At 41.6% G+C, this 21194-nt stretch overlaps 1 protein-coding gene across 4 annotated transcripts in view; it reads left to right on the plus strand.

The window, feature by feature from the left end:
- Positions 1–21099, plus strand: part of exd3 (exonuclease 3'-5' domain containing 3) — a 52436-nt gene extending 31337 nt beyond the window's left edge. For 3 of the 4 annotated variants that reach the window (XM_015940532.3, XM_070552270.1, XM_054744251.2), the window contains exons 20-21: positions 19497–19563; positions 19689–21099. In XM_015940532.3, the coding sequence (XP_015796018.3) occupies positions 19497–19563; positions 19689–20059 (438 nt within the window). In that variant the 3' untranslated portion in view covers positions 20060–21099. The remainder of the gene's footprint in view (positions 1–19496; positions 19564–19688) is intronic. The other variant, XM_070552271.1, reaches the window with a different exon arrangement.
- The last annotated feature ends 95 nt before the right edge of the window (positions 21100–21194 follow it).

The raw sequence follows: 21194 nt of genomic DNA on the forward strand, positions 1-21194 counted from the left end.
CAGATTAGCCAAGGCGAGGAATCCGGTGCAGCCGGCAACTGGAATTTCCTGTTTGTCTTGCTATGTTAGTGTGCGTATGTGTGTGTGTGTGAAATTGGTGAGGTTGGTGCTGCTTTTTGATTTTGATGCATTCCATTGTCCGAGAGCCAAGCTGCTTCCTGCTCCTGCTTTCCCCAAACGCCTCAAAGAAAGAGAGGCTTCGACAGAAAAGTGAGGTGAAATTGCAAGAAAATGGGCTGAGATGGAGAGAGGGATTGAAAACGATGGGTTTATGTGGGAAAAAATAGCAAGCGGAGATGTACAGAAAAGAGAGAGACTGAGCAGGAAGTGATGGAGGGTTGTAGAAGGGATGAGAGTTGGAGAGGAAGAGAGGTGGAAAGGAAGGAGAGGGCTTCAATAGGGCTTTTCCTCCAAACACCAATACAATGAAGTAGTGCGTAATTTCCCATACACACCATCACTACTGCCGCCGCCACCCAGACAGAAAATTTCTCATCGCAGATAAAGTTTTATTCTTTATGCTCGAACTTTTACTTAGGTTTTTCTCACTCGTGCATTATCTGTTTTAGTGGTGTGTGTGTGTGTGTGTGTGTGTGTGTGTGTGCGTGCTTGCATGTGTTTGTGTGTGTGTGCGTGCGTGCGTGTGTGTGTGTGTGTGTGTGTGTGTGTGCGCGTGCGTGCTTGCATGTGTTTGTGTGTGTGTGCGTGCGTGCGTGTGTGTGTGTGTGTGTGTGTGTGTGCATGCGTGCATGTGTTTGTGTATGTGTGTGTGTGTGTGTGTGTGTGTGTGTGTGCGTGCGTGCGTGTGTGTGTGTGTGTGTGTGCGTGCGTGCGTGCGTGAGTGTGTGTGCGTGAGTGTGTGTGTGTGAGTGTGTGTGTGTGTGCGTGCGTGAGTGTGTGTGTGTGTGTGGGCGTGCGTGCGTGCGTGTGTGTGTGTGTGTGTGTGTGTGTGCGTGCGTGAGTGTGTGTGCGTGAGTGTGTGTGTGTGTGCGTGCGTGAGTGTGTGTGTGTGTGTGCGTGCGTGAGTGTGAGCTGCTGGCCGGTTGAGGGGCTTTGACGTGGCAGAGTGCAGCATTCCTGCTGGGTGGTGATGTCATGAGAACTATTCTCCACTTGCAGACAGAGAGCCCTGTTTATGTTCCCCTCCAGAGGAGAACCCACACTGTGTCTGAACGTGTGTGTGTGTGTGTGTGTGTGTGTGTGCCTCTGTCTGACTGTGATATTGGCTCATGGGGGAGGTGGGGAAGCCAAGAGGCACTCGAGAGGGTCTACTTTTCCCTGCCGCTCAGGGAGAGGGAACCACTTACTGATGCCTTCCTCAGAAACATACCAGAGAAAGAGGAAGTTTCTCATGTTTTGCCGAGCACGGTAGCTGCACAGCCAGACTGTGCTGCTGTGAGTGATTGCCCTATGCTTCCAACCAGTCCCCTAAGGGAGGCTAAATTCTTTGCAGTATAATAACAAACCTTGGGTCAGTTAATGACCACAATACCACATAGAGAAACAATCTTATACCATTGAATCTGCATCATAATACAATTTTTTTGTAGATTTAATATGTTTACTTCAGAAAGTTTATGCATTCTTGCATAAAATTAGAAAATGCCCCACCCAAGTGTTAAAAAAATGAAATCACAAAGGTAACGCTAGAGAGATTCTGTGAGAACTAGTTCTCACTGTCACATTATCTTCCTCCATAAACTGCTGGTATGATTCTGTGTGTCTGTGGTCATGGTTTAAAGGTTTCCCCTGCAACAGTGAAATGTGATCTTTGGTCTTTTCAGCTTAGTGAATCGTAGATCATTCTCCCACACTCAACGGCACCACAACATAGCGCACCATACGAGCGCATTCTGCATGTGCCGCACTCACCCTGGATGATAAAGAGGTCTTGTCAGCTGTGCGAATACCTGCCAGTGAGAAATAGCTTGGAGGTTTAGGGCTGTTATTATGGCAACTCCGCAGCCCATGGACCCACTTTAGCTGCTTGGGCAACTCCTCAACACGTAGTCGTGCTTTTCCAGGCAGCTGTGTGCAATAGGATCATTTTTAAGCTGACATTATAAAGAATCAATAACTTGTTGGGAATTCTAGTTAATGACTGTGCAAATCTAATCTGAAGGACACATCTCCTAGATGCAAGAATTTGGGTTTATATTTGACATTTATTATAATTTTAGAGGAGGCGTCTTGTCCTCTACTGTGCTTACAGTAACAACATCCCCTATGGTGCTAACACTTGGAGGCAAATTATCTTATTCTCTCCTGCTGCGTTTTCCTAATGTTAGGTTACTAGCTGCATAATTTCAGTTACCGTTCAGCTCATGATTGCTGTCTCTTCTCGTGATGAATGTGTGTGGTCTGTTGTGTTGTGCTTACAGTCACGCAACAGTACGAATATTGAAAAGCTGTGGTTCTATGTGTCTTCCTGTCTCATGTTTACCGTTTTGGGATTGTTAATACAGTAAGTAGCTCTATCACTGTTTTAGCAGAGTCATGATTGTGGGAACTTTTTAGTAAAAGGTGCAACTTTGGCTAAGACGTGCATGCTGATGTTGAAGCTCACACTTGCCTTGCTTCAAGAGTTGACTCACGCTAGAAGTCACGCTGACCTATCTGTCTCTGTAACATTATGGATATCGACGGGGAGGCTGCCTTTAGGAGCAGATTAAAGCTGCGTAACGATTCTGGAAAAGAGCGGTCAACAATTGAATTTAAACCCCATTAAGTTAGAGAGAGTAGGTGGTAATCCCCTTATTAGAGTTTGTGGTCTGTGAGTTGAGCCACATTGTTCTGTGTGTGTGTGTGTGTGTGTGTGTGTGTGTGTGTGTGTGTGTGTGTGTGTGTGTGTGTGTGTGTGTGTGTGTGTATGTGTGTGTTTCCGAGCTGACACTTCTGTGATATATTGCTGTTTTGCTCTTGCTTATCTCATGAGTACAAATGTGTCATCATTCTGAGTGTTTCCACAGCTCTAAGTGTAGGTCTGAGGACATTGTTTAAATGACTGATCTGTTCGTGCATGTGTAGTGTGGATCTTAGGAATGTGAGCCTAGTTCAGCCTTAAAACCCCAAACTTCCCAAAGCCTGTGATGCTATCAGGAGGTTGGAAGGCTGTTGGCTTCAGGAGCTCCGGATTTAATGGCCACTCACTCATGCATTTTGTCGTTTTTTTTTTTATTCTATTTCTTCTCTGTTGCTCATGCTATCAGAATAAAGTGAAAGTCCTTGAATGATGGGAATGGTCAGAGGCACACAGCCCCTTTTCCCTGAGAGAGACCTGGAGAGGTCAGGAAGCTTGGCCTGGGAAAAGCCTGAAAAAAGAGGGGGGTGGGGGGTGGATAGACTGAGTAGGTGGGTTGATAAAAATCAGAGATCAAATAGATGAGAGGGGTATGAAATGAAAACCAGATGAACAGAGAGATGAAGGAGAATATAAAATTAAGTGAAATGTTTTATAAAACTAATTAAGAACGAACTCTGCAACTTTTACAAAGATATGAAATTGAACCTGAATATCTTGGTCTTCAAGAGCTACTGAGATCCGTGGAGAATAAGGAATGGAAAATTTGACCCCCATTAGATAAACACACACACACACACACACACACACACGCACACGCACGCACACACACACACACACACGCACACATACATATATATAAGTTGTGATGATGCACGACTTGCGTCTTTTCCTTGTTTCCTCCTCCACCTCCTAGAGTACAGTGTCTAATCTTTCTCATCGGAACTGGGTCTCTGTTTCAGCTGAAGCTGTGCACTCTGGGGGCTTGCATGCGTGCGTTTGTGTTTTCTCTGGAGACCACAGAAACCGAACTGTTAGTTAGCAGAAAAGGCTCAGGAGTCAGAAGATTGATCAAAAGCTCCAGTGTTGTTAAGAATTATGATTTTATAAAATTATGTGAACTGTAGAGTGGCTATTTTTCTGCAAAAATATTAAGAGAGAATCACTCGTTAGTAAAATAAAATAATTTAGACTTTAATCAGTGTAACTTTTTCCTCCTGGTTGAGAGTTGAAGAAGAAGCAGAAGAAGGAGGAGAAGGAGATGGAGAAGGAGGAGAAGAAGCAATCTTTTATTTAGCACCTTCTCAAGATAAAATCATGAGGTGCTCCACAAGGACTAAATAAATCAAAACATTTTAAAAATGATTTTAAAATATAATAAAAATTGGGGAAAGTAAAAATTGATTATAAATTATACAAATGATTACAAATATGTGCAAAGGGAAAAAGACAATGAATAAGAACTGGTCCATTACATTCTGCACCTCACTAATGTTCATGGTTAATGACTCAAAGAACAGGATCTCAGATACAAATACCCTTCGTGGGGCGACTGGAGGTAGAGGTAAGGACCTCGAAGGAGAGCCGCTGCTCCTCCGCATTAATAGGAGTCAGCTGAGATGGTTCAAGCCTCTAATTAGCACGCCTCCATATTGCGTCCCTTTGGAGGCTTACTGGCCTGTCCCATTGGGACGAGACCCCGGGGCAGAACCAGGGCTTGCTGGGCAGATTAAATATCCTCTCTAGCCTGGGAATGCCGTGGGATACCCAGGAGAAACTGGAGAGTGTCTGTGTGGAGAGAGATGTCTGGGTTTCCTCCTGGACCATTACCTTTACAACCCAACCTTAGACAACCTGATGAATGATACATACATACATACATACATACATACATACATATATACATACATATATATATATATATATATATATATATATATATATATACATATATACACATACATATGTATGTATGTATGTATATATATATGTATGTATGTATGTGTATATATATATATATATATATATATATATATATATATATATATATATATATATATAAATGTATGTATGTATGTATGAAGCAACTTTGGCTAAGATATAAATACAAATATTTTCATAAAAAATATATTTTTGTCCCCTGCACTTTTCACCATCCAAAAACAATGCCACGCTATATTAAATAGACACTGCTTGACTGCTAGGACCAAGCTGAAATCAACCCATTAGAACCATCCATAAGCTCATCTATTGGCTCTGCTGATACTTGCTAACGTGTGATTGGCCATTCCTGCCACCTGTGTACTTAACAGTTCTGCATTTCTGACATTGCATAAAATAGGTTGTATACTTATTTTCTGTACACTTACTGTAAAGATGCCCCCCGGTCCTTATGCCGGTTGTGTTTCCCTCACTTCTAAAGTCAAAACTATATTGTGCATCCCTATATATCACATTATTTGTTAATATTATTTATTATTTAGAAAAAGTTTTGTATTTTCTGCCAATTGAAAATAACATGTCATCACATTTGTTTTATATTTTGGATGCTGACCATTTTAGTCATCGCATTCATTCCTGGGTTAAATCCCTGTGTGCACGTGGGCTTTTAGAGGTCTATGTTTGTGGGTGTGTGATGGTGTAATATTACTACGGTGTTTGGGTGTGGGTGTTTGTGGTTAGGGTGTAGCCTTTTTACATGGGCAGTGCAATCTAGTAACTGTGGGACTTTTCCAAGTTCGTATGTGTGAGAAGACAAACTGCCAGCATGTCCCACCAGCTAGAATCAATGTGGCATATCTGTTAATTACTTGATGTCACAGTTCTAGCCATCCAGCATCCCTTTTGTTGCTAGTGGAAACTGGAGGTGAGCAGAGCGCCTGAGTACCTGTCTGTCTCAGTGATCCCATGGACCTCCTACGCACACACTCACACACAAATACACTCTCATAGGCCTCCTTGGACGCAGGGAGCCCTTTCTTTCTTTCTTTCCCTCCATTTTCCTGCTGTCTATTTTGGTCAACTGGTGGCCCGTTCCCACAGTGCTGCTGTTCCCATGGTTATCGCCACGGAGATAGCAAACGGGGGGTTGGGGTGATGGTGGTGGGCTTGACAGAGAGCGGGAGAGACAGCGTTGCTCTGTTCGAAGAGATAGGGGGCTATGTGACTGTAGAGGAGGCGGGGGTGACGCCGGGTGGGGTGGGGGTGGGGGTTGGGGTGGATGAAGGGTATGGGGTTGAGTGTGTGTATGTGTGTGAGCGTGTGTGATGTGTAGCTCCCATCGACATCACAGGTGGTCACTGAGGATTTAGCCAACACGTGGTTTTGTCTGATTTATTTATTTTTTACTAATTTGGAAGTATGGGAACATGTCATTGAAAAGGATCAGATATGGGCTTGAGTGGAAATTAATGCCATTTAAAGCTGGAGATGGAAACCTGATGACTTGTTGCTACTGATAAAGTTTCTGTATAAATATCTTTGTAAACTCAAGTGAGACATTTTGTGATAGTAGATGCCACTTCCTGAGATTACGAGCTGAGGTGTGGTGCTAAAATTGAGGTGGCAAAGGAAGTTGGGGGGGGGGGGGGGGGCAGCGAGAGGAGACTGCAAACGAGCATGGGAGGGAGCGCGGGGCTCAGAGAGAGGGGACAGATTCAGTTCCCACACTTCTAATTACTGTGTCACTGGAGACTGAAAGGGGACTGCCCCTGGCCCAAGGGAAATTGCTGGGGCCGGTCGCAGAAAGGGTGCAGCAGTGGAAGGAGGGCAGGGGACAGAGGACCAGAGGAAGCGAATGAAGCGTTCAAGCAAATTCTCTTTATAATTCTTCTCTCTTGGTTTTGCCACATTACACTCGCATTAGAGATGAACCCCTTCATTGTTAGTCCCCTACCCCTCCTTGCACCCTCTCATCTCCAGCCCACTCCTCCTTAACCCCTCAGTCCTGTCTTTCTCTTACTCCTTTGTTCACTATCGTGCAGTGCCTCCTTTTTGACCCCCCACCCCTCTGCTTTTCTAATGCCATGAGCCTCTCCTGCATCTCCTGTTGACATGAACAAGGTTCCCAGAGACACTTTGAAGTGAGCTTGAATTCACACAGCCACACACATACTGATGTCTTATCCTGTATCATTATTACCACTTAACCCCGTGCCCCTTTTTTCTTTGATATGCCCTCGTCTAACCTTCAAAAAAGCCTGTCCTCTGTGAGTTGTGCGCATTTTGATAAGGTTAATGTGATACAAGCACATGATGACTCTTGAGAAGTCCCGGATCTGTCTACATTTGGACATATCTGGGACCCAGAACTAGTGTACTGGGTGGGAAAAGCTCTAAGTTGCGATCAAATCAGTAGGACAGTAAACGAATAGCTTAAAATCAAACAGTCAGCTGTCAGTTCAGCCACAAAAGACTAAGACTTGTTTTTATTGCCATTCAACAAATAAACCAAAAATGGTGGCAATGTGTGTATTATCCCAAAAAGGCCAAGGACAAAAGATTTGTAGGGCATGATATTTTTATGCTATACAAGAATCAATGCTCCGGTGCCAAATATGGGTAGTTTTTGAACAGATTTCCCTGTTCTCAGTATTTCAACGTCACAGCTCCTAGAGGAGGTCACTCCACATTTGAATCAGGAAAGCTTCATAGAGATGTAACCAACTAAAGATATTAACTATAAAAAACTCTAAAAATATCCTCTCTGTTTCAGTTTTGATGTTTGCTAGTTTAATGGCTTATGGGCTTTCAAATGTAGAGTTGAAATGATTCATTAAGGGGCTCAAGTCCTTTAATCACAAAAAGAAATCCTAATGCTGCATTTAAAGCAAATGGTTACCTCCTACATACATGTTTCACCATTCTAGCACAATGGTGTATTTGATGGCAGAATAAGGAAATGAATGTGGTGAAACTCTGAGAAAAAGACCAAAAAGTTCACAGGTTTGGGACTTTATCAAGCAGAAGAAAAACTGAGCTACAAAGGGCCGATGCTTTTCTGACTGAAACATTTTGTGTTCACACTATACTTTTTTACAATTGGACCAGCAAGCAGATGCAAAATCTTTAACTTCAACTAAAGTTAAGTGCATGCCCCGAAACCGGAGGGTTGCAGGTTCTCATCCTACTCGGGGTACCTCTAGATGTAGAGCGGGTTGTCCAGTAATCGGAGGGTTGTAAGATCGATCCCGGCTCCCAGCAGAGAATGCTGCTTGCCTGGGAATGCCAAGAAACCTTAGTGCTCTGCAGCCTTGCCTCTGTCGGTGCACCCCAGGGCAGCTGTGGCTGCTGTGTAGTTCATCACCACCAGGATGTGAATGTGTGTGTGCATGGATGAATGACTAATTGTGTTATGAAGCATCTTGGGGGGTTCTAGGACTCTAGAAGGTGCTATATCAAACACAGGCCATTTAGTCTGTTGAAGTTGTTGTGTCCTTGGTCCATCGTGCCATCCCTAATACATCCGTGCGTGCGTGCAGATATAAGAAATAGTATAAGTGGTTACAAGCTGCTGGCTTCCAGAAGAGACTGACTGGGAATGGCATCAGGTTTATCCACTGATTCTTCCATAGAGTACTTGATTACATGTTCTGCTGTGTAACAGACATGTGAGTAAATAGCATAAAATAAACTACCGGTACTAATGAAAAACACTCAAGCTGTTCCACAGAGTTGCAGGCAAATTATTTCTAAAGTATTTTTGCACCTTTTAACCTTGTTTGCATTAAATAAACACTGTTATGACAACTGATCAAACCAAATACCTCATGCAGACATTTGACTTTCATGGCGGTGGATCCTCATGTCGGTATTGCTTAGATTTTGTGGTATCCCGCTTTAACTGACTGACACATTTTCTGTCACAAAAGCCATGTGGAGAGTCGCTTCACTTACAGCTTTTCCAGAGCGAACAGAACCCACCGGCAGCCACTATCAATATTTACAGTCCTGGATGACTCACTCTCCATTACAATAACATTCCCTGCATGCCTACAGATCAGGAAGAGATTTTTTTTAAGGAAAAGGGGTTGAGAGGAGGGCTGGAAGGGTGAAATATGCATCAGCGATGATAAACGTTGGGCTGAGGAATCTGCTGGTGGCTCTCCCATGATGAGGCAGGAGCTAACAGCGCTGGTTAGGGTTGATAGGTTGAGTGGGTGGAATTTCAGTTTGAGTGTGTGGGTGTAGTGACAGTTTGAGAAATGTTGGCGCATGTCTAAGAAAGTTGCTGATGTTGTAATGAGTTGATTGGGTTGATTCAATGAAAGCGTGGGAAAATTCCACATATTTAAAGTTTTTTTGTGAGGGCTTGTGCAGAGTCAAGTTAGACAGGGAGCTGGAAAAGAGAAATCTCAACAGACTGTTGCATTAAATCTGAATCAGTTGCTTTATTTCGTATTTTAGAGCTCCACAGAACCTATCGTGTGTTGTGCAACAACCATGGAAAAGCAGATAGAAGAAGTGAGACACTGCATAAAGGCCCTGTCCAAACATGCCATTAGGGTTTAATGTCTCCACATTTTCCCAGGTAGAAAAGCAACACATTTAAAATATCTTGTTTTCATTTTTAGACTTTTAAATGTGAAAAAATGCAGTCTTTACTTGTCTTAACATTTAAAATCTAATTAAAGTTGTAATTTTGTTTTAAACTTTGCTTAAAGTCAGCATCTTCCAGCTGAAAATGACTAAAATGACAAATCTCAGGTAGAATAATAGAATCTCAGGTAGAATAATAGAATAAACAAAAGATTAGGACAGAGCACACAGTGCTTTGGATGTTTGGTGTTGCTACTTTGGCTTTTATTTAAAAAAACTATACTTTTATTAGAGACTAACTGATGATTCAGTGGTTTCACTTCTAAATAAGCTGCTTTTACCCCACTTGAGAGCTATGTCCCTGTGAGCAGCATTGTCAACAGACCTTTTCAGCTAGAGTTTTCTGAGCTGTTTGGTTTAGAGCAGCCTCAGCTATCTGGCGTCTCATAAAGAGAAAAAAGGGAGTACTTCGAGAAGGGAAGAAAGGATGAGGTTAGAGGTGAGAGACGACTAGAGAAAAGAAGCTGACGAAAACACTGGGAGGGGGTAGATGGAGCTTTAAGAAAGACATAGAAGAAAGAAGACAAAGGTTCAACTGGAGATGGAGGGAGCGTTTGAGGTTGAGGTTGAAGGTTGAGTTTGTAAAAAACAGAATGAACTGACTGTGTCCAGTCAAGGGAAAGCAATACTGCTATTTGTGTCATGACTAGACTGTTATCTACCAGGATCTGGACTATTATCTCCATCATTACGCCTGTTAGGAAGCGCCAGTGTGGATTGGCTGGGAGGGAAGATATTCTGAGGCCTATGGGGGTTTGAGAAAATAGAAGAGTGGCAGAATAAAGTCAAGACAAGTTTAGATTCAAATCTTCTGCTTAGAACTGAGAGAAAAAAATGCTACAAATTTTAAATATTTTTCAGCACGTGGTTTATTACAACATCCCATATGAAACACTGACGGTGTGTGTTCAGTAGATTTGTATTAAATCATAGCGCTGATATGTTTTATGATGTAATGGATTAGTAGCAGAGTACAGAAGTTCAGTATGAGTCTAAAAACGTTCCTTCAACTAAGTCAAGCCCATTAAAAGATGCAAATAAAAAACAACTTTTATCATTTAAAAATGAGTAAAGCTGCCCTTGAAAACTGAGAAATGATCAAGATTGAGTAATGAAAGATTTTCAGAACAAAATTTTAAAAGTAATAAAATCAAAAATCTGATTTTAAGTCACATTCTGTAGATGTTAAATGCTACTAAGTATTTTTAGGACAGGAAATATTTAACTTACCTCTTAGAAAAATATTTAAACTGTGTAATTAAAGCTTCTTTGGCAAATTTGGAAAACAAGCTAACTTCAAACATTTTTTGATGTCTCTTACCAATTTCCTAACATAGTATATTTGTAAATATATTGTACAGATAAAAAAGAAAAATTTTAATTACCTGGCTCTTTCACATTTGTCTAAAAACCTCAGCCAATAGCACAGTTCAGACCAAAAGCAACTATTGGACCAGCCAGTTGTCCTTTTTCTCCAAACCACCACACTTTCCTGGGTCTTCCACCCATTATGCGTTGGCATATTTACACCACACTACTGTTGTGAGAGGTTTTCCGCTCAATTATATCAGAGAAGGAGAAACAGCGGGCTGCAACCACTTCAACTTTAGGACAAACTACCCAAAAAGAAAAACACCATTTGAAGCCAATGACAACAAGAGATGTTCGGACCTAGAAGACGGTCACTGGTGTCTTAATGCTCTTTTGTTTCTTCCGGCATCGTGTGTTTCCAGTTCCAGAAAGCGTCTCAGGGAAAGATACCAGAGGGGAGGGGTCAGTGTTCCATTACCGTGCTTGAGTTCAAAGCAATCACTCCCAAAAAATCTGAATACATTTAGAGCTTCGGTGTATGTGTGAAATTTAGTTTAGATAACCAAAAATAGCCTGAAAAAAGGGGTGTATATTAGCAATAACGTGGCAATAGGAAAAACATTACAATGCAGGGGAGATGATACGGTATATTACAATACTAAAAACCAGACGATATTTGCCAGTTCCTCACTCAGGCCAGTAGTTCTTATTGTTTCGTTGGAATAAAGGCTGTAAAAACTACTGACACCTAGCTGTCGGAGTCAGAATTGCATCATACAAAAGAAATACAGTAAATGTTTGCAGGTAAATTCACAGTAAAAAATGTAAACTCTACTTTCAAACATCGAGTCAGTATCACAACATCAATATCGCAGTATCTCAGTGTGTTTCTTACATTCGTATTGATGAATATTTAAGAACATAAATAAAGACTTACAAATACAGGCCATGTTGCTGAATTGTAAATGCATTAAACATCATACAGTATGAATACAATCAGGTTGTGTTTGGTCATTTGTCTCTGTTGGAGAAGCTGGAAATAAGTAACTTCTAACTTGTGTGTGATGCAGGTTAATTGAGTGGGTGCAGCGTGAGTCAGGCAAGGGTGTGCTGAATTGTGGGATTTCACATCTTTGGAAAGCCTGATCAAGTGCCTGAGCGTGTGTGTACATACATGTGCGTGAGTGGAGGCGTGTCAGAGGAAGGTTTGTGTGATGTCAAGTCAAGACAGGCTCCAGTACGGTCCAAGTTTAGGCTGCTGTCAGATGGTAGTGGTTAGTTAGCTGAGCTGGTAATTACCCCAGACTGTCAGGCTTAGATACTGGCCAGATACCCTCAGGTGGTTGCTGTGGGAAAGTACTTCGAGTTGACATCTCTCTCTTAAGTTCCTGCAGCAGCAGAGAAGGGACTCTTAGGTGTTTTGATTTAACATCTAGGGGGAATAATTAATAATAATTCCTTTTAAAGGCATTTTATCTCATGTGTCACAACAGGCAGACACTTAGAGTTCTGACAGTCCATGGATCTGAATCCTGTTCAGCTGTTATGAGTTATGAGAGCAGCCTGACTGGATGAAGAAGATTGTCCATCTAGTAGGACATTGATCCCCCCCCCCCCCCCCCCCCCCCCCGAGGGCTTATATCCAGCATGTTTTAGTTGTTTCCCTAATCCAACACACTTGACTCACCTGTTCAGCAGCTCATCAGGCTCTGCAAAAACCTATTGATCACCCATTGAGTAAGATCAAGTGTGTTGAAGCAGGGAAGCGAGTGGGGGAGTACTGTAGTAGGAGATGATCCAGTTGGTCTGGGATGAAATCACATTATCTTCAGACTGTCTTCAGTTGGTTCAGAACTCTACAGTGTGGCTCCTAACTGGAGCAGACAGAAGAGCACACATCACTCCTATTCTAATGTCTCTGCACTGGTTACCCATTAACTTTAGACTATAACTTTCAATGTTCTACAAGCTCCTCCCTATATTACTGAACTGTTAAAGCCTTGCACAACATTCTGAACCTGAATCAGTTTATCATCACTGAACATTTTCATGTAAACTATAAATTAAACCTTATAGTGAAAATGACAAAGCAGCAGCACCAGAGTACCAATGCTGTCATTTCTGAGACTTCCTATCTAGATATCTGCAGATGAGCCTGACTTTAAACTGGCTCTGCTAAAGCCAGCACCGATGTATTTAAACAAAAGGTAGACATCAGCTGACTGATTTAAATAAACATAAATAAAGTAAACATTATCAACCTGTTCATGCATTGAATACCTAGTCTGCTTAGTTGTAACTGTGGCAAAATGTGATTTTTTTTAACAAAAGTTAATTTTGAAGAAATCATTAAAATCTTCATTTTAAACTATGACCTGTTCATTTACTATATTTCCCAATGAGAACACTTTCCCTGCTGGTTTGCACAGGAAACCAGAAAATCATCTTTTCAGTGCTAGATTACCTCACTTTTTAATCATCGCTGATTTTAGCAGATGAATGGCAATTTTCATTTAAGATCTATGACTTGAAAATAAATATAGCCCTTCGTTTAATTGTACCTGGCAGTTGTCAGCATCAGAGTAACCGCTGAATTAGCGTTTCAGGTTTAAATCTTACAGAACATGTCAAATGTAGACACAATTCACTGTAATTTTTCTCCCCCACGTTTCCCACATCTTGAATCTGAACTACTTTAAAACTGTGTGGGAGAGCAGACAGTAAATGTGAATACGTTTGGTTAATTACCTAACCCTTACTCATCATTTCTACAGCACAGTTCAGCATGTCATTTCACGTATTCTGGTCTGCTTCACTGGTCCAGGTGGTAATGTTCCACTTCTGTTTGTCGTTAAATGGGAGTCAAGGCTGGTTTGTGTCTTAGGTCTGATAGCTGATATTACCACATTTTCACTTGCCTAATGTTAATTACATTTCCTTTTGCTCTGAAGAAATAAAAATTAAACAGCTCTGAACTGTCTCTAGGTCAGCTGTGATTTTTTGGCATCAAGATGCTAGTTTCAGATTCTTTCGGTAGCGAAGAGCCTGCATATGCACCACACCCCGCCGACATCTTATCAGAGTGTGTTTGAGCTTATCAAATGTCTTAAAATGTTCTCAAGGATTAAACAGGAAATGTGGTCAAGAAAAAAAGGTTTAGGTAGTCGAGGATTTTTTGCAGAATGTAGCACTTTTTCTACTGCTGTGTGTTTCTCCCCACGTGGACCTGGCCATCTACACGATTCAAATAATAAAACTATTTATCAGACAAGGTCATCATCTGTGCTTGCTCTCAGTCCTGCAGAAGATGCTATGACAGCTTTCCAGGATGTGTTATCAGAGTCGCTCTGTCTTAGAAAGGGTTGTAAATCTAAATGATTTTACTGCAGTGTTTTTAGTCTGCTCAGCAGAGTAGCTGAGGGGTGAGACGGCTTCCCAGGCAGACAGGTTAATGAGGGCCAACGACAGCTCAGATTGTTCTTTCTGTGCTTTCTTCAAGGGAAGTTGTATTTTCCTTCACATGTTTTAGCCATAATGGTTTTAGCTAGCTGAAGTATTCTTCACCTCTGCTTGAACTTGAGATTTGCATACAGACACAGATGAAGCGTTTTCAAAGGAAGTCTAGGTGCAGCTATGCGCTCCCTTCTCACTCTTTTTCTCTCCAGTTCCCACGCTGCCCCTTTACCTGGCTTACTGCAATTTGAATCAGTTTACTGGTTTTCCATTGGCTGCTCCAACCATGTAACCTAAAAAACGCTGCCTTTGGAGATTGGTCTTGGATTTTCCCATGGGAGCTGCCTAGAGTGCAGTGTGTGTGTGAGGAAAAAGAATGACCCTCCCCTTCCTCCTCTCCTCTTTTTCCACCACCTCCCCATGATTTGAAACTCAGTATCACACATTAGACAGTCTTTGTTGTCACGGCGAGAAACATTCAGTGACGATGCAGGAGGAAAAACCAGAACAAATGATAGAGTAGGACAATTTTGTTAAGCAGAACTGAATAAATTTTTTATTTCTATATCTAAGTTAAATGTTAGAAAAACAACAAAAATGTTAAGTAAGCCAACTTTCACAGTTTTCTATCTGTGTGTGTGTGTGTGTGTGTGTGTGTGTGTGTGTGTGTGTGTGTGTGTGTGTGTCTGAAGCAAGATGCAGAAACTACCGTTGTTAAAAGAGATGTGTTTAACTTAGATAATGTGGGCGCAATTTTAATTGTCAAAAACTCCAGCAAACCAACCCCCACCCCCGACGTGCATGACGTCATCACCGACTAGTCGAAGTCGACTCGATTTTCATTACTTGACAGTCGACTTTTTAAAAAATTAAATCATGCAGCCCGTATAATACACCAGTTCCTCATGAACTTGTATGAGCTGTTTGCTTCCACCCATCACACCCACTAGTAGAACCTTCACCTGAAACATGGTTAGCACCAACCAACGGACCAAGGACTTCCAGAACCTTTACTCTCATGTACTTAACATATGAGCTCCATTTTTACTTATTCAGATGAGCTAACCTCACTAAGCTGATAATAATAACACAAACTAAATGTAAATAACTCAAAGGTGGTTATGATTTGGTCCAAAGCAGGGTGCTAAACAGTCACAAGTAGAAACCAATACCAGCAGCAGTCAACACCTCTTTGTACCTTAAAGATAATTTCACCCAAACTTCAAAGGTTCAATATGGGTCCAATATGTAAAACTGTGCCGATATTAACAAACAATATTTATTTCCCTCTAGTAGCCGTTTGTGGCAGTTTCAGAAGGGGGGGTGATAATGTGTAATTGTTTGGTCATATGATTAATCATCTCAGAAGTGTGTGATGCAAGTATATAATAATAATATATTAGACTTTTATATAATTCTTATATTTGGGTCAGGATGCCTCCTGAATGCCTCCCTGGTGAGGTTTTCCGGTCACATCCAACTGGGAGGAGACCCAAGGGATGATCCAGGACACGCTGGAGAGACTATGTACCTCGGCTGGTCAAGGAACACCTTGGGATTCCCCCGGAGGAGCTGGCCCAAGTGGCTGTGGAGAAGTAAGCCTGGGCCTCTCGGCTTAGGCTGCTGCCCCCGCGACCCGACTCCAGATTAGCAACTGAAAACAGATGGATCTTACATTTGGGGTGTTTATTGGCAAGAATCTAGCAATATGATAAATATATCACAATACAGGGGAGACAGTTTATGGTTGATCTCAGTGACTTATTTATTCAGTAGATTTCTGCAGGAAATTTCTGATATTCGTGCCATGTTTTTAAAAGTGATAGTTGCTGTCTTTCTGGTTGCGTGTGTGTGTCTCTATGCCTGTCTGTTCCTTATAGCCTTGAGAGTTCACAGCAGGTTCTGGCATGCTCGAATCTGGGAAACTTTGAGCTGAGCAAATAGCTCGCTCTGTTTTTCTGCCCGTCGCTGCCACACTCGTACACACAAGCCTCAGAATGTTTTTTTGCGCTGCTGCATAGCAAAACTGTAAAATGTTTTGTCTCTGTGCTTCTGTTTTTGTGTGTTTGATGTGAGGCAGATTACAGAGGAGACTGCAACTTTTAGTGAGGGATAGACAGATGAGCTTCACTCACACAGACAAGACACCTCTGCTGTTCCCACACCTCCACAGTCTCCCTCTGCTTTCCCGTGTCCTGACCTCAGTTACCACAGAGGCAAACATTGCACACAGAGGAGGGCAACTGCTTTTGTGTAGGGTGGGTGTAGGCTCCTGACTCCCTCCCGGTGTTCTCCAGGTAAAGAGTGACGAGGCTTAATCCAGGATCTCTTCTTGTGGGTGAGAATTGATTTACAGCCGTCTGTTTACTGGGTGGAGCTCAGGTGTGTTGACGAGGCTTTTAGCATTGACGCTCTGTTAGAACGGCTCACAGATGAGTGTGTGTCCATGTTAGGGGCCAGCAAGCAAGAGCTCACTAATGTCCCACCAGGGAGGCCTTTACCACCAAGGAGCACAGGGCAGCAAGGACGTGTGAGAAGTACTGAGGTGTAAACGCTGTGTCACACACACACACACACACACACACGCACACGCACGCACGCACACACACACACACAGAGATTGGAGCTTTGATTAACACTTAATCCCGAGTCATGCTTCTCCGTCTTCGTCAGTGCTGAGACACGCAACGCCATTATGACTCCTTGCGTAGAGCCCCAGCAGGCACGCAAGTACGTACAGAGTCGAGCCCACCTTTTTAAACATCCGTCCGTCAAGACGGAGATAGCAAGCTTGTGATTGGTCAGGATGCCGCTGTTGTCTATACCGCCGCCATTGCACCTAATCTTATTTAATATGACTTTTTGCTTCTTTAGCAGAAACTTCTAAAACTGTGAATAAAATTTCATATTAAATAATTTACTTGAATAAAGAATTTTTGATGGGAGAAATGTTGAATCTTTTCTTTCTTTTCTTTTATTCTCTGTTTTAAAAAGTTGGAAATGACTCGCGTTGTAGAACACAGTGTTCAGCATAAATGAGTACACCCGCTACATTTGTCAGAAAACCTTTAGTTTACTTTCAGAATCAACTCAACTTCTCTATGAGATACCAAACTACTTAATACTTCCACAAATGTCACATGCCACTGATTGCAAACACAAAAAAAGTGATTTTCTTAACAAATCCATTCAAGCTCTTGTTGCAAAAATGAGTGCAACCCAATTATAGTCTTTGGAGAAAGCCATACTTAAGACTACAAAATTCAAATGAACAGGTATTCAACCACAGGTGAGTCTAATGATTCATGTAAGAGGTGTCCAGCAGACAGGTGACTATAAAAGGGCATCACTTCACAAGAAAAGCCCTTCCCAGTTCATGCTGTCAGCAATGGCTCCACATGGAAGAGAAATGTCACAAAATCTGAGGAAGGAAATCATTTCTTTACACAATAAAGGTGAGGGCTACAAGAAGATCAGCAAAGTCTCACATATCAGTCAGAATACTGTAGCAAAAGTGATCCAATAATTTAAGAAAGATGGAAATGCAACCATCTTACGGAGACGTCCAGGCCGTCCATGGAACTTTACATCTCGACAGACGCATCTTCTGATGAGAAGGGTTGAAGAAAATCACCATGCAAATTCACTGCAGGTGGCTACAGCAGTAGAAAGCCAAACTGGGGTGACCGTTTCCCGTGACACCATACAGTGCACACTGCAGAGGAATGGCATGCATGGGTATCGTCCACGAAGGAAGCCTCTCCTAAAGCCCGTGCACAAAAAAAGCTACCCAGGATTAGCTAGGGCTCACGCTGAAAGAGATAAAGACTCCTGGGACTCTATACTCTGGAGTGATGAGACAAAGATCACCATTTTTGGAACTAGTGGTTTCGAAACTGTATGGCGTCCTAAAGGTGAGGATTTCAGAGAGAAATGCATGGTGCCTACAGTGAAGCATGGTGGTGGCGGTGTCCATATGTGGGGCTGCATGAGTGCTGCTGGTGTTGGGGAGCTGCATTTCATTGATGGTATCATGAACTCAAGTTCAACAATGTCTGCTCTATACTGAAGGAGAAGATGCTGCTGTCACTCCATGGTTGTCGTGCACTTTTCCACCATGACAATGATCCAAACACACATCTAAATCTACTGTTGGATTTCTGAAGGACAACAGGGTGAAGGTGATTGAATGGCCAAGTATGTCTCGTGATCTGAACCCAGTCCAACACCTGTGGAGAAATCTGAAGCAGCAAGTTGAGCATCAGTCTCCATCCAGCATCCAGGCTCTAAAAGAGGTTCTTCTTGAAGAATAAAAACAGATAGATGTTGCAATATGTTGCCAACTTGTTCATTCCATGTCTAGAAGACTTGGAGCTGTCCTTGAAAATCATGGTGGTCATACAAAATACTAGATGTAGTAGTATTTCTGTGGGGTGTATTCATTTTTGCTAAAGCCAATTTTAGTGAAACAGAAGATTTTGTGATCTAAGTTATATTATTAACCTTAATTTCATGTTATCGAGTTAAACAAGTGTTCAATAAAACCCAGCCTTGTGAAAATTCTGGAAATTGTTCTTTTGTTCATTGAGCTCCTGATGAAATCCTACTTTTTAGAGGGGTGTACTCATTTATGCTGAGCATAGTATTTTCTATGGTTTTATCAGTATTTTCTCTAGAATTAACTCTAGCTCTTTGGTGAAAGTCACACCGCTTGTTGCAGTTCTAAAATATGTTTGTTGTGTTTTATTGATTATTTTTTATTGCTAGAGGAGAAGGCAAACAGTTTTTTTTTTGTTTTAGTCTGATCATTTTATCATTGATATAATTATTAATCTCATTGTGGCTTAATAAACAAAAATAAATGTGAATCAATTACACAAATTATTTTTAATCCTTACACAAAGCTTTCTAATTTGATGACTTTATCTAATATTTTCCACAGCATGCATTTATAGTAAACTCAAAATGTTAATGTGATTTATTATTTTATTTTATTATTTTTGTTTTATTGTTTACATTTACTCCTGCTTTAGTATATTGAGTGCTTTGTTTGAAAAATAAGCTATGAGCAAACTTTAAATGCATTTGTGTGAATAAAAAAAACTTCATATTTATATTTGATATTGGAAGAAAACTCTGTTTGAACCAAAAATGTTGCTATAATTTAATTTAAACTTGATTGAAAATGTTAGATTAATTTGAAATGAAGCTGAATCCACATTTATGTCTCAAATATTCAACATTTAAAGGAGAAAAACTGTAAAAGATCAAATTCCTCTGAAGGCTGAAACAGCTGTTTTCCCCATCTCTAGTGAGTGTTTTTCTGTTTCTGCAGGCATGTAACAGCGATCAGTATGTGGAAGTCCCTCGAGCCGACATGATCAGGTTGCTGAAAGAGAAAGGTGTGTCTGCTGCTTTGTATCAGTTACATAAAATACTCGTTTTCATTTTCAGGGGCTTCGTCAGCAAGTTTTTCTTTCATGCTGTCAGTCATTTATTTCTGGATGATTTTATGTTTTGCCCACAGGATATCTGCAGGACAGCGGCTACCCCACGCTTGAGAAATTCTGTCAACAGGAAGAGCAAGAGCTTGATGACACTTTGACCCCCGCCGTGACTCCTGAACCCCCCAGGTATGCCGCTCAGTGTCGCTGGGCCTCCCTTTCAGGACTGGACCGCGACACCCTGACCTTTCCCGGGGGGTCGCCCATTCAGCTGCACACCGTGCCCCCCGCCCTGCTGCAGAGGATACCGCTGTTCTATGTCTGCACCAGATGTGGCAAGGTGTTCTGGGAAGGCTCGCATTTTAGCCGCGTCCTCTCCTTGTTTCAGGAGGTTCTACACCTAACAGACGAGGACAAAGTCCTCGCAAAGGAGTCTTTTACGCTCAGCGGCTGATCTACAGCTGCTATGTGCTTGAGTCTAAAACAACCCTGCAGGTAAGCTCAAGCGTGAAGGGTTGCCATACAGATATCAGCGCTCTGCAGCCTAAATCCTGTTTGTACAAACAATGAGTCTCCACCAGCTCTCACTTAGCTTCAAAAGGCAAATTCTGATGGATTTCTGTCTTTTTACCTTTTCTTTTATTAAACTGTCCTTTACATTCATTTCCATGTGCAGTTCTAGGCACATAAACCAGGAATTAGACGTTTCATCACGAGTTAAAGGATTTGCCTTTTAGTGCTGAATGTGTTTACCTGCTAGATGAAAAACAGTAAAACGTTGATTTTCAGCTCAGGGTTTGAGTCTCCCAAGTGTTTTTGCTGGTATGTGTTTCTTTTTTTGTTTAGTTTATTAGCATTTTTGAATTGATTTACTTTAAAAAGGTTTTATTCCAGGTCATCAAAGAAGAGCCATAATTTGCTCTTTGAATGCGGTTTAGTTTGAGCGGACTTTCAGACCAAAACTGATCTGGTGCGGTGGTTTTACTCCAAGAAATCTCTTACATAGTCATCTTTATGTTGAGGTCCAACTATAAACTCCACTTGATTCTTTGTGGCTCAGATCAGATTGTTTGAATTGTTCATTTTTGTCATTTAAGCCTGTGATCGACTGTTTCTTTTTTAAACGGTTTCCAGAATAAAAATCCTGTTGATGTTCAGTTGGAAGTCCTGCCCGCTCCACCATGCTTCCTCTGTCATGGATTATAAAAGCAGAAGTTCAGTTAAACTTCATAGAAGATCAGTTAAATTGCACACAAGGAAGTTGTATTTATTTGCCACGGTGATCAAAGCCATTTCAAAGCAACTCAAATACAAAACAAAGAAAAATGTTGAGACTCTGTGGTCAAATATGGTGACACATTAACTGTCTAAGATTTATTTTTACACTTTCTTGGCTTTTTTAAGGATCTGTGTATCTTTTCACTTTCTGCCTGAGCTTTTTTTTAGTTTAATTGTTTGTGTTCATAATAAATTGTTTCATTATTTGATGACAGAGCCGTGTGTGTTCTCTGATGTTTCTGTAATTCACGGAGCCGACGCCGCGGGACTGAGGGTGATTAGCTAGCTGTCAGGTGTAACACCAGGTCTCA

This window comes from Nothobranchius furzeri, chromosome 6 (genome assembly GCF_043380555.1).
Source record: "Nothobranchius furzeri strain GRZ-AD chromosome 6, NfurGRZ-RIMD1, whole genome shotgun sequence".
Taxonomy (NCBI): domain Eukaryota; kingdom Metazoa; phylum Chordata; class Actinopteri; order Cyprinodontiformes; family Nothobranchiidae; genus Nothobranchius; species Nothobranchius furzeri.